The sequence below is a fragment of the Dryobates pubescens genome, chromosome 32, assembly GCF_014839835.1.
Source record: "Dryobates pubescens isolate bDryPub1 chromosome 32, bDryPub1.pri, whole genome shotgun sequence".
Classification (NCBI taxonomy): domain Eukaryota; kingdom Metazoa; phylum Chordata; class Aves; order Piciformes; family Picidae; genus Dryobates; species Dryobates pubescens.
In genome coordinates this window covers 9437295-9450182 of record NC_071643.1, presented here as the reverse complement: position 1 = coordinate 9450182, position 12888 = coordinate 9437295, and the positions used below count along the sequence as shown (strand labels likewise).

The 12888-nt window shown below is 49.0% G+C and overlaps 1 protein-coding gene across 1 annotated transcript; it reads right to left on the bottom strand.

Annotated features, from left to right (window-relative positions):
- Positions 1-720: 720 nt before the first annotated feature.
- LOC128898808 (paired box protein Pax-3-like) lies at positions 721-12861 on the bottom strand. Its single transcript, XM_054175550.1, has 5 exons — positions 12684-12861; positions 11648-11883; positions 10200-10326; positions 9430-9564; positions 721-863 (listed from the first exon to the last, which is right to left on the bottom strand). Exons 1-5 carry the CDS (start codon positions 12766-12768, stop codon positions 721-723), a joined length of 726 nt encoding a protein of 241 aa, XP_054031525.1. The 5' UTR covers positions 12769-12861.
- Between the last annotated feature and the right edge of the window lie 27 nt (positions 12862-12888).

The following is a 12888-nucleotide window of genomic DNA, read 5'->3' as shown; positions in this document are numbered from 1 at the left end:
ACAGAACAGCCACCACAGGCAGCAAGAGAGGTTAGCGCACAGGGTGCTGTTCCCTGCACCACATGAATTAAAAACCTAAAGAAAAACACACAGCACTAATTGTAGATTGACAGACCTCCAAAAGCCTGAACCATCAAGGTTTGATGACTACTTAGAATAGTACTCCTGTGTAAAGAGTCCTTAGCCAAGTCATTCTTATGACTTGGGTGAAAGTGTTAGTAGTGGGTCAGCTGCATTTGCAGGGTGATGGTATCTCTTCTTAGGTGGAAGGACTACTGATCTAGCTCAGCATTTGCCCAGCCCACCAACTGCAGTGGCGTTAATCTTAGTTTGTATCTTTAGAAACAGGGTTTCTGATATTATTTTAGGTTGGTTGGGTTGGGTTTGTTTGATTTGGGGGGTTGTTTTGTTGTTGTTGGGTTTTGTTTCTTTCAAAATCCATACTTTGCAGGATCTCGCTGTGAAAATGGTGGGTTTCACTTCCCATCTGCAGTTCTTCAGCTAACATTTGCCTTTCTGTCAAAATGCCTCCTTTCTGAAAACAACTTGTTTTGCTCTTCGTGAAACTGGTGGAACCCTGACTGCCAGCTAATACCGTGCAGGCTTTTTCTTACCACCCAGCCTGACTGGAGCGGCTGGGGAGGTGTCAGAGTCCTCACCGGGACGCTGATCCCCCGGCCAGTTCACTCTTCAATCCTTCAGCACTTCACACCAGATCAATCAAGGAGCCCTTAGGTCATGATGAAAAGGAAGTCCTGCCACACCATCTGCAGTAAAAAGGGATTTGCTGTGGAAGCAGGATTCCCTGCCACCGCGTTCGCCGGCTTTCTGTAAAATCTGCCTACGTTCATCTCCACCTTTCCCTGAGCCAAAGACGGAGATGGAGAACAGTTTTCAGCCCAATTTGGTGCTACTGCCTCCCAGGGGGTATATGGAACATATACATTAGTTACATTCTTAACAGAGGAAAGAGTCATTTTGCCACAAGAACAGTAGTTGTTACTGCTTCTCTGGGCTGGGATATGGAACAGATCTCAATTGTATTGGCATGAACAGTCCTACTCATTTGAAGAAGGTGAATGAGACTTGATGGGAGCTGAATAAGCTGTGTGCTTGCAGAGATGGTGGCTGCAGATGGTTTACTCCTCATGCAATTCAAACCACAGTGATTCCTGTGACATTCTATCTGATAAAGAAATTACCACAGTCGTTTTTGGATCAGCCAGCCAACATGAAGCATATTATAAATACCAAAATCCTTCAGACAGGTCCTTATATGGACTTGGGCATGATATAAACATTGGTCACGTTTGGCAGAGTGTGCAGCCAGGCAGATGGCTATTAAAAGACATGTATCAGAAGGTAGAATGTGTGTCGCTGTCCTCACCGCAGCTCTCTGGAAATAAACAAATCAGTTTCGTGCACTAGAAGGAAATTTGTATCTAAAACACTTTCAAAGAATCTAAGCTGTTCCTCTGGGGCCAAACGTCTCCTAGAGTAGCTCCCACAGTAGATACTGAGTGACAGTTTTTTCAGAGATAACCAGACAAAATTAAAACAAAGTGTATTTAAGAAGGGGAACGAGAAAACACTGATTAAAAAGATTCTGGTTTAGCCTTTTAGTCTGCTCTTTGTGGCTACATCAGAGAAGACTCACCCACATGAGAATCTGTACAACACCAGAAGCAGCTCCTCAGCTTTACCAGGCTTCTTACTGTTACTTGTTTGCAGAATTCCCATGTCCAGATCTGCCAGTGGAAGGGGCAGGACCTCGACCTAATGCTCCCATAACCCACAATTCAGATTAAACTTCATCTCATAGTGACAAGCCAACATAACACATCCAGATTGTGCAGCCTCTTCTACTGAGGGTGTGGTGGAATATGTTTTACTGTCTCTGAAATAAGTGCAGCTTCCTGCAGTGCATGCAACAAGGAAAGGATTCTTCTCGAGGACTCCTGCTTGCTTTTCTGCACAGCCAATCCAAGCTGACTTTTCTGCCTTTGTGGAAGAAGGGCAGTGTGACTCTCCTCACCACGTGAGTGAGCTCCACAGAATCAAAACTGAGCATTTATGCAGCCCTAAGAAATGCTGCAAGCTCATTTTTGTCCCCTTAGTACCGAGAACCCAGCCTGAAGAACTGGCTGGCTTCTCAAACTCTCTCACTGTCAGCCCTGGACCATTTATCTATGTGACCTGATACACAAAAAGCAGCTGTTTTGGTTTTTATCCTTGTCCAAACAACCCCACTGAACAGAATTAGTCAAAAAATAATCCACTAAATGCCATGAATTGTACCTGTCAGAACAGTAAAATCCCAGCGTGCTGTGTGCTAAAACCAAAATGACTCAGGCCAATGCCATCCCACTACAGGGAACCCCCCCACACCCCCCCAAACTGGAGGAGCATACAGTACATACATCCAACGGACCATGCAAAATAGGGATTCCATTCAAATTTCACATCTCATTAAAGACAATTTGGCCATTAATCCATACGGCTTGAGGAGCAAAGACGGATTTTCCAAGACAGATAAACTGAAATGATCCCTCCTTTGATCTCTGAGGTTAAGAAGCAGCGACAATGGAAGATGAACAACAAGGGGCAGAACCAGTGGCCTTTTTAAGTGCCCACAATGGCATCAGCAAACAACTACTCAATCAATATTTGGCCAGCGACACTGAAAACTTCCTTTTCAGATTTTAATTCCTAGTTGTAAAACAACTGCAGGGCAACCAGCAAGATAAGACATTAAACTGACTGCTTAATTGCTTTTTACTGTCTCACTAGTTATATATGCACATTCCTAATAGTGGGTGAATCTTTATTTACTGGGATGAATAAATGACCTGTCAACAATCACATCAAACTCCACTAACTAAATAATCTCGGCACATGACACACGTTGACTCTAATGTGTCCTCAGTGAGTTTTAATTTCATTATGCTGCCCTTTATTTATTTTTTTGTTTTCCTCGAGGCAGGGTGATTTAAACTGAATTAGTTTAACAGCATGGGGCAGCAGTACTCCAGGGCAAGCAGAGGGAAATGCTGCACTCATGCTATGCCAAACAAGGTGAATTATGTTACTGTACCTAATTTTTATTATCCAGAACCACACAGCATTTGAGAGTGCTTGGGAGTACCCTGCATATTTCCTTATATATTTTGTTCTTTCTCTAGCCAGATGTGTTTGTTACACGGGATTTAAAGTGACATTTACATGGAGAAATTCACATCCACTGGCTTGCTCTGATTTACGGCTTTACGTTTCACTCCATTTCTCCTTAAATTAACAAGAGAGCACTTTGTAGTTCTGCTTCATTTCCCAATGCACTTTTACTACACAGCTCTGGGGGCTTGTGATAATTTATCACCATCAACTTTATGGGCTTCCCGCTTCCAAACCCTGTTCCAGCCCTTATCAATAAGTTAACTAACAGCAAACTAAACCCTCCCCGAGCCAGTGTTAGACAAAAGCATCTAAAATTGATACAACAAATAATTACTATCCAAAATCAGACATGGAAAATACTCCAATTTAAGGATTACATCAACTCTCACTTTTATCATTAATTGCTAATTACTTACCTAATTAAATCCTCTGTCTGTGTTAACACAAAGATCCTTGCCTTTGGTAAGAGTTTTGCTGGGGAATTTCACTCAGGATTAGAGTCACACTTTAGCGAGTAACCACTTAGGTACTTTCTATTAACAGAACAAATCTGGGCTCATTCCTGCCTGCCCCAGCCCTTGTGAGCAACTTCACCGACGAGAACAAGCCCTTTTGAGTGGGACTCCACGCTGCCACTTGCAGAATTGGAGGTCTGATACTTGATCTATTAAAACCATCTTCAATCCGAAACCTGAGGTAGCTTCAGTTGCTCAGCACATTACAGAGCTGCTTTCAAGAACAGCCTGATATAGAGATCACTGAATTCCTACTGCCGTCAAGGACTTCGGCAGTTGCAGGAGAATCCAGAAAGACGAACGTAACAATCACCTTTTCAGAGCAAGCCCCCGGCCACCTCAAGTTTGACCCACCACACTTCTTGCCTCAGCCTTTCCAGAACAGCATTCTAAGTCTTACAGATCATTAAGATTTTTCAGAGCAAAGAAGATGCAAACTCAGGAATCAGCCGCTGTGTATAAAGCAGTCCGGATACTTGCTAAAATAACGTTTGCCTTTGTTCTGTATCTATGCCACTAGAAAAACGGGAGAGGATGCCAGTGGCTCTGCATGAAGAGGCACTAACTCCTTTTATACCGAGGAAAGTGTCCCCAAGGTGGCAAAAAATGTGAACCCATCAAGGAAATCATGATTTCAGGGAATGGGTATAACGGATCTACATTTTATTCCAGAGAGATCACTGACATAATCTTTATTCCCGCGGCTGGAATTACTGAGTGCTTCTGTAAGGTGATTAGCCTGACAGTTAGCACTCCTCTCAATGTCCTCCAGCTTGCCTTCAAGACAGGAGAGCACAGACTGCTCCCAGCACCTCTGAAGCAGCAAATGTCCTTCTGAAGTCACTGAAAATAGAGACATCTAGCACCTTTCTGAAAATGCTCAGCATGCCAAGATGTCGCACTTTTGCTTAGTGCTGATGTCATTACTGATTGCTGAGGTCACCTGTTATTATTAGCTCAGAATAATGATTTGGAAGTGGGAGCTTGGCAACTCACAGTGCAATGGGTCAGGCAGAAGAAAAAGCTGGACAGTGTTTTGTGTGGCATAACCTACATAGATTTACATTTGTACTTTTCTCTCCAGGAATTCTCTCACACTGCTGAGATGTGAGCAAAGAAAGGGAGAAAAGTCAGACAGAAAACACTGTGAGCACCATCTGCTTTGAGCTGAACCCTGGTGTAACCAGGGAGTTTTTCTTAATTAAGGACTATTTTCTTGTCAGCTCCTAGAGCCTCAGAAGCAAAATTCTGTTCAAGTTACACAAGCTAATTTCTTAGACCTGCTAGTGAGTGAATATGTAAAGTACTGTATGAAATTGCAGACTCCAGAGGATAATTGCCTGCAGCCAGAGTCATCACATTTCATTCAGTAAGTGAATCTTCACCAGGAACATGGGGCAGGGGAGCAAAATGTACTTTTCAGCCCTAAGACACAGGAATATTCTACACAGTGAGTGAAATCCTCTCATGACGGCACGCTGGGATGGGACGCTGGAGACAAAGCACCACAAGCCACACATCAGAAAAATCACAACCAAAAACTACCTCAGCATCTGCCTTCTCCCGTGCTCTGGCCACTAGCCACACACTCCATGACACAGAAATGAATGAGATGACTCAGAGTGCCTTGTATGTTAATCCTGTCCCTTAATAAACCCCCTTTATTAGTTTAACAACCTAAAAATAACTGGCTGTGTGATACTGAGCCACCCTAATCAAAACATCTGCAAGCCCATCTTGCCCGAGCCACCCTTCAGATCATGTGCCACCACTTCAAAGTTCGTGCATCAAGTCAGTAATTGTAACATTGCATCTAAATATTTAAGCTAGGGGCCGGGAGTCGCGTGTCCCATTTACAGTCAGCATCTGTCCTCTAATTCCATTACAGTACAAAGCAAAAATGTTTCCCAAAACTCACAAACAGGAAAAGCATCGTGCAGCCAGAGAAGCAGCAGCAGCAGCTTGAACTTTCTAGCTGCTGAGCAGGGCTTTTGTGCTAAGGTCCCTTTTTTTTTCCCCCCCTCTCTCCTTCAAGCCCACTCCCCCCCTGCCAAACTCCCCACATACACACACAAAAATAGGGGTGGTGCCGAAATTGTATTAATGTGAGCCTGAGGCACAGAGCAAAAAAGAAAAGAGGAAGGGGAGGGAGAGGGGGGAAGGGTTTGGTCCAAGATGAAAGTAAGAGGGAAATAAAGGAGGCAATTTAGTCTGCTGTAGCCTGAATTGCTCTCAGTACAGCCAAGGGTAGAGGCTTGGGATGAGTAGGGCCCTTTTTGGACGGGTGCGCATGAGTGGGGGAGGATCCGCCGGGACAGGGCCCGGGGGCCAATTCCACTGGCTAGGAACAGAGGCCCCCTTTGAGATCAGGCTGAGGGGGTCCCGATCCCAGCCCCAGCCCCAACCCCAGCTTGCAGTACGCCCGAGGACCAGCTCAACGCCCCAGCGTTTGAGTGCTGAAAGCCACCGGTTTCTGCCAGCAAACAACAGCTATCTTATGAAGGGGGGAGTTAGATTAGTCAGCAAACCATGCCGCGCATAGCTCCCACCCAAGGTACAAGCAACTCCCTCTTTAGCTGCTAAAAATATGCCCCAATGTGCCATATAAAGGCACAAAAGTTCCTCTCTCATCTGCTTTATTTATGGCTTGTGCTTTTAAGAACAATTCACCACTCCTGCCGAAAGACAGATACGCTGTTACAGATTCACAAACTTCCTGCTCCACGCTGTGACCATCGAGGTTTCCCTCATACATACACCCAAACTCGGGGGACAGAAATGCCCCAAGACAGCGCATGTGGTGTCCGTAAACACCATCAAGAGAATCAGATTTAAGTGTCCGTGAAGAGGGGCTGGAACAGAATCACAGCAGGACGCAGTGAAGTTTTCCTCCACTTACATACGTGATGGGAGAAATCCCACATCACGTGAGATGCTCTTTACTCTCTCTGCTGTAAGCATTCCTCAAATCCCAAATCTTGAATTAGCCACCATTAAAATTACAATTATTATCCTTGCCCTCAGGAAAAATGCCTCACTTCAAGCTGCCTAAATGCTCATGGTGAAGAGGGGATTTCAGGCAAAGGCAGCAAATGTCCAGCACTAGTTGTGTCCTCTCAAGCAAGAGAATGATTCCCTGCTTCATGCTCAGCCCTGGGATTTGCATTCCAACCTATCCCACAGCCTTCCCTTGCTTCTCCCTGCACCAATGCTCCTGCTTCCAGAATATTGCAAGACCAGAGCTATAAAATTTACTCATCTTCTGTACTTTTTTTCACTCCATAACGTGGAGCACTGTCACAGAGAGTACTCAGGGTAAGCTACCATGCAAGGGTTTTGCTGTGCACCACCAGGATAACCTTCAGATACACTGGGATAACCTTCAGACATACTGCAAGCCACCCAAGTGTCAGAGAGCATCAGACTGCCCTGTCAGCAAGCACCTTCAGCCACACCAGCCCTCACAGCCAGGCTGGTGGGTGTGGGGGGAAAACACGATCCTGCAGCATCCAAATCCTCCAGAACACTGCCAGTTATTTCAGCCAGAGAGCAGGAGATGACCTGATGATTTTTACAGATGGAGTGAAACCGAAGCTCCTCTGCTGGCAGCGGGAGTTGACAGAATGGTTTTTTGTTGGACAGACACAGAAAGTTGTGGGGGACTTATTTTATGCAATAATGTGCTGCAGTGTGATGTCCCCATAGTATCACACTATCCCTAAGGCATGTGTAAGGCAAAAACTCTTTCTCAGTCAGCAGCTCGCTCACACCGCAGCACTGCAGCTGCTCCAGCAATAACGGTAGGCAACATCTTGCTGGTCAGCGCGGAGGAAAGGGCGCTGCCACTCTCCCTCCAGCTGCCAAGCTATCCCAGGCACTGCCACAGAACAGCCTGGATTATCAAGCTCTACAGAACCACCCAGCAAAACCCTACATGTACAAGGACAGGATAGGGCTGCCCCACGGAGTCAAGAGGAATTTTGCAGCCGACTGAATTGGAAAGAAGCAAAGCAGGACACCCACGCCCACAGAAAGTGAAAGAGAAGATGCCTCAGAGGACCGTGCTGGGGAGCTGCATGAGAGCCCTGGTTTGCAGCAAGGCACTACCAAGACCCAGTGATTTTCCTACGAGTTTCAGGGCTCTCCCAGGCTGTATCCAGGTACCCAGACACACATTTATGGCATATCAGAAGCCCTGCTTTAAAAACCACAGTCAAAGAACAGGAAAACTGTACCACAGAGAGGCAGAGGAGTGGGTTATACCAATAATATTTTTTTTCTTTTGCTGTCTCTATTATTCTTGCTCCAAAAAGCCAGGATATTATCAAGGCTTCTTATCTATTTCGAATCTCTGCCAAGAAATTCAGGAAAGCAGAAAAGCTAGTTGTTTCAACAGTCAGGGCACTGAGTTTCCTTTTGCCCCTCAGTGCAAGTCCCTCTTTGAGCATTCCCCGGTCGAAGGATACACTGAAGGAAACTCTGGGCCCATCACAGATGAGCAAGCTGGACTGGACAATCAGGCTGGGCCTTCTGGCCTTAAAAATCTCTTACTCTGCATCTTCTGTGTGCCTGTATCACACAGAATGCAGAAGATGATGTTTCCCTGAAAGCTTTAATAACAGAGTTGAAAACTAAGGGGACTGTTTTGAGGTTGTTCCTGCACAATAAGGAGTTGTAACACTGCTAAAGAACAAATTTCTATTTTCCTCAAATGGCACTCAGCATCTCTGGAGGTCTCAAAATGGTAAAAACACTTTCTAGGTTAAAACACCCACTTTTTGCACGGTGGAGAGTCCATAAAACTGCGTGGAGCATCAGCTATTAGGGGCTCATTGAATAATTCATCCCTCATTGCAAGCCCATAATGTCTTTTCTCAGCCTTTTGTGGGGCTGTTTTCTCTTCTTTTCTCCTTGAATTATAAAAAGGTTGCCTTCTTTTGTTCACATCAAGCTGCTGCTAGCTGAAGCTTTGTCTGTGCAAAGCCAAAGTGTGAGTTTCAATGGACTCCCCCCTCTTTGTTTTCCAAGTTCATCTCCAAGTGTAGATTGTGTATAGAAGGCCTTCTTTGTAAAAGCTGGAAAAGTTGTACAAATGTTTGACCAGCTCATTTGGTACTTTTGTCTCGCCTTCTCCAGTGCCTGCGCATATGCTGGGCCAACCACTTCCACACACAGGCTGCCCAGCCAGGCCCTCACCTCTGCCCCAGGCCAGCTAGGGAGCTCCCCCAAACAGAGCACCCCTTCACCTTGGTCATCCTCCTCACAGTTCCTTGCCAACCACCAACACAAGCTTTTTTCCCCTCCAGTTTTAAGAGAAGAAATGAAACATTCAGCTCACTGCCCACTGCTGAGACTTGAAGATCCATAGCCCTTGGTTACAACTGTTCCTTCTGTGAGCTGTGGCCCTTAGCTCAGCTTGGGCTGGAAAAGTAGCCCTTGCACAGCCATGCCATGAGCTACACAGCCACCTCCAACACTCCCTACTCTCCAGCCCTGCTATCTAAAGCCAAACCAATGGTGACTCCATCTTTGCCCCCACCTCTGTGCCATTCTCTCACACTGCAGGGTCATATTGGTGGGGAAATGGAATGGCATAGGATGTGGCAGCACAGCCACGACATGGGGGCTAGATCCTTACCCTACACTGGGCCCAGGGCAGCCTCCAGGAGAAAGGGAGCACCCAAAGCTTGTACTGGCCAGTCCCATGGCTCTGTGGAGAGTGAGGATAATGGAATTTTACCTCTTTCGCTGAGGATGCCGTCGATGCTGTGCTTGGCCTTCTTGTCACCTTCCTCTACCTCCTTCCTTTCCAGCTCAGCCTCCTCTTCCTCACCTTTCCCAAACTTGCTCCGCAGGATGCGGCTGATAGAGCTCACTTCAAGAGGAGAAGCACAAAGCTGTAACTGGACTTGTCACCAGGAGCCCTCTGCAGTGGCTGGGCCAGGTCAGGGAGTCAAGTCTCACATCAGTGCCACTGTCCTGTGCCCCTCCTTGGCTGCCCCCATCAAGGCTTTCACGAAGGCAACCACCCACTCCCCTTCCCACAACGGTTTTCACAGGGCAACATCCTGCAACGCGCTCCAGCACCAGCACAGTGGCCTCACAAGGAATTTTATTCCTGAGCCTGGGCAGTGAGTGATGAAAAAACCTCAGGAACACCCGCAAAAGTGAACGCCGGCTCTGTGAGCACCCAAACACACACAAACGACCCACTGGAACAGGGATCTGCTCCCGGTTTCCTACTTCGCAGCTCCAGCTCTCCAGCCAGCCCTGAGCCCTCCCGGTGGGGAAGCAGGAGGAGGAGGGAAGGGGGATGCTATTGCGATTTAATTGAAAACACCCCCGCCGAGTGCAAAGAATCCTCCCTGGATGCTCCCGCGGGTACCGGCTCTTCACGGGCATCGGTCCGACCGGGGACTCGGCTTCTACCGAGGACAGGGTTCACCCTCCCCGTACCGACCCTCTGGGACGTGTCCGAGCCCCTCCCCTGTACCTAGTGTCATCCCGTACCTGACGGTACCGTGTTGCGATCACACACACCGTCCTTCAGCAGTTTGTCCCGAATCTCCCAGCTGAACATCCCAGCGTTTTCCCGCTTGTATTCCTCGATTTTCTTCTCAACATCCGGAGTCGTCACCTGCTTCAGTAAAGACAAGACGAGCGGGCACAGTCTGCAGGACTGGAAGCTACCGCGGGAGCCCGGGATGCCGCCGCCGGGACCCGCCGGTGCGGCCGAAGCCTCTCCGCCGCCACCGGCCCCGCCGAATAGCTTCGGGATAAAACATTCCGAGGACGGAGAGGATGAAATCAGAGGGAGCTTAATACCTAACAACAGGCCCTCGTAAAACAAGCATCCCGGGGTTAAACAAAAAAAAAATGCCCCGGGAAAGTGGGATCGAGCCCATATTAAACGAAATTTCCAGGAAATCCTCCGGGAAGGTAGGATCGAGCCCTCGGGATGGGAAACCCCGAATGAGGCAACACAGAGGAGAAATTTTGGGTGACGATGAGAGGAATTCCTGGCAGCTTTATGTCGGGAAAGTTTCAGCTGAACAAGTTTGCAGCACCGAATAAAAATTAGCGCGATAAAAGCGCTGAGAGGTTCGGGTAAGAAAAAACGTTCCTTCGATGGCCTCGTGACTTTAAAATGAAGCCAAACTGAGACAAACCAAAAATCTCCCGTCTGGGAACAGCCATACAAAATTATATCCCTAGTCTTTCCTTACACCAAGAGGGAAAAGTTCAACCACTGGAAGTTTAGAAGCAACAAAGTGGGGGGGAATCTAGCAGCAAATTTCAACGGGAATTCAAGTCTTGCCTTAGCCGTTGTGGGAATGAAAAGATAAGAGGACGAGGAGGAGGTTAATCGTGAGACAAGAATCCATTTTTGTTTGCGTTATTGTGAGCGCAAATTTTTCACGGTGTGGCTATAAATACACACAGCTTCGCACAGAAAAATAAACGGAAGAAGGAGCAGGAGGAAGGCAGGGAGAGAGAGAAATCTAGTGGGTGGGTTTTTTTGCGCTTCACAACGAAAGAAGTTAGAGCCCGATCCGGCCGCGCCAGGTCAGTCCCGACACCCGACCGGTGGCTTCTCCCGTCGGTCCCGCAGCCTCCGAGCCCGCCTCGGCTACCACGGGCTGAGCGCGGGGGCTTCGGAAGGCCAAGCGTTCCGGAAACAACTCCTTTCTCCCTCATTTCGTTTGAGAAGTTACTCTTAAAAGACCACTTTCTTAACTGCAAAAAGAATAATTGCCACCAACCGCAAGAATATTTTTTCAAGTCTCGGAAACCTTCAGAGCAACAGGCGGGTCTGCGCCCAGCCCCGGTATCCGCACAGTCCCCCTCGGTCCTCCCGGAGTGCTGCCTTCCCCCTTCCAACCCTGCAAACACTGGTGCCGGCCACCCCTGCTGGGCCTCGCTCCCCGACTGCCGCGGCCGGGATTTGCCCGGCTCACCTTGGGCTTGCTGCCGCCGATGGCCCCCGGTCGGATGGAGCCCGTCTCTTGGTACCTGCAGAGAATTTTGGAGACGCAGCCGTGGGACACTCGCAGCTGGCGAGAGATGACACAGGGCCTTATGCCATGGTGAGCCATCTCCACTATCTTGTGTCGGATATGGTTGGGTAAAGGCCTGCCATTGATAAACACTCCTCCGAGCTGATTGACTCTGCCCTGGCCTAGAGGAGTAGAGACTAGAAAAGGAGGGGAGGAGAGGCAGGAGGGGGAAATGGCGTTAACGTCTCCTTTGGATCCTGCTGGGTCTTGTTGCTGTTGTTGTTATCGTGTTGGGTTTTGTTTTCGTTTTTTTCTCGTACGGCGACTCGTCGTCACCCACCCCCGCCCGCCCGGCCGCCCCACAGCGCGCCTGGGGCCCCCAGGTCCCCACGGAGCCGGGCAGGAGAAGGCGGCGGGGCGGCTTCACCTGTTGCACCGAGCCGAGATTCAGTGCTCGTCCCACTCCAGGGGAGAAAGAGAGAAGAGGCGTAGGAAGCCCGTGGTCTCCTTCGGGTGGCGCGGGGCCCGTCGAACCCGTTCCTCTCAGAGCCGGGCCCTGCGGAGCACCCCGGCGCTGCGGGGCTCTTCGCAGGAAGAGCTGTCTCTCACAGCAGCCCGAGGACAAGCCCCCGGTTCTAAAGACTCTTTCGATTTCCTTTAGCTCCTTTTTATCTGGTTTTAATTTATTTTTTAACTTTTCTCCAACTTTGGGCTCCCCAAATCGCTGCCTTGCGTTCCGCTGAAGACCGGATTCCGGGCCCGCTCCGCCACCGCCCTCCTGGCCGGTTCCTCCCGCTCCCGTCCGCCTCTTCCCCGCGGCCCAGGACATGGCCCAGCTCCGCCGGCTTCTGACAGCCCAGGGGTGCGGCGGCTTTCTGTGGGCCCGGCCCGGGCTGAGCTGTCCCAGCCTCCCGGCACGGAGCAATTCCCACTTCCCCCATCTCCCGCCCTACCTTCCCTACCGTTAACGGCGGGAACAGCCCGTGAGCGGCCTTACCTTCCAGCGGGAAGCCGCTGCGGGGGTAGTTCTGCCCAGCCCCGGGTCGCATCATCCTGGGGACAGCTCCAGCAAGAGTTGTCATCGCAGCGTCCCGGCACGGTTATATCCAGGTGAGGGCTGATCTAGGAGAGATCCGGGTTGTCAGAAGCTCCCACCGAATCAGGAGCAGTCCCGGGAGGGGGTGGGAGATGCTGCCGGGGGG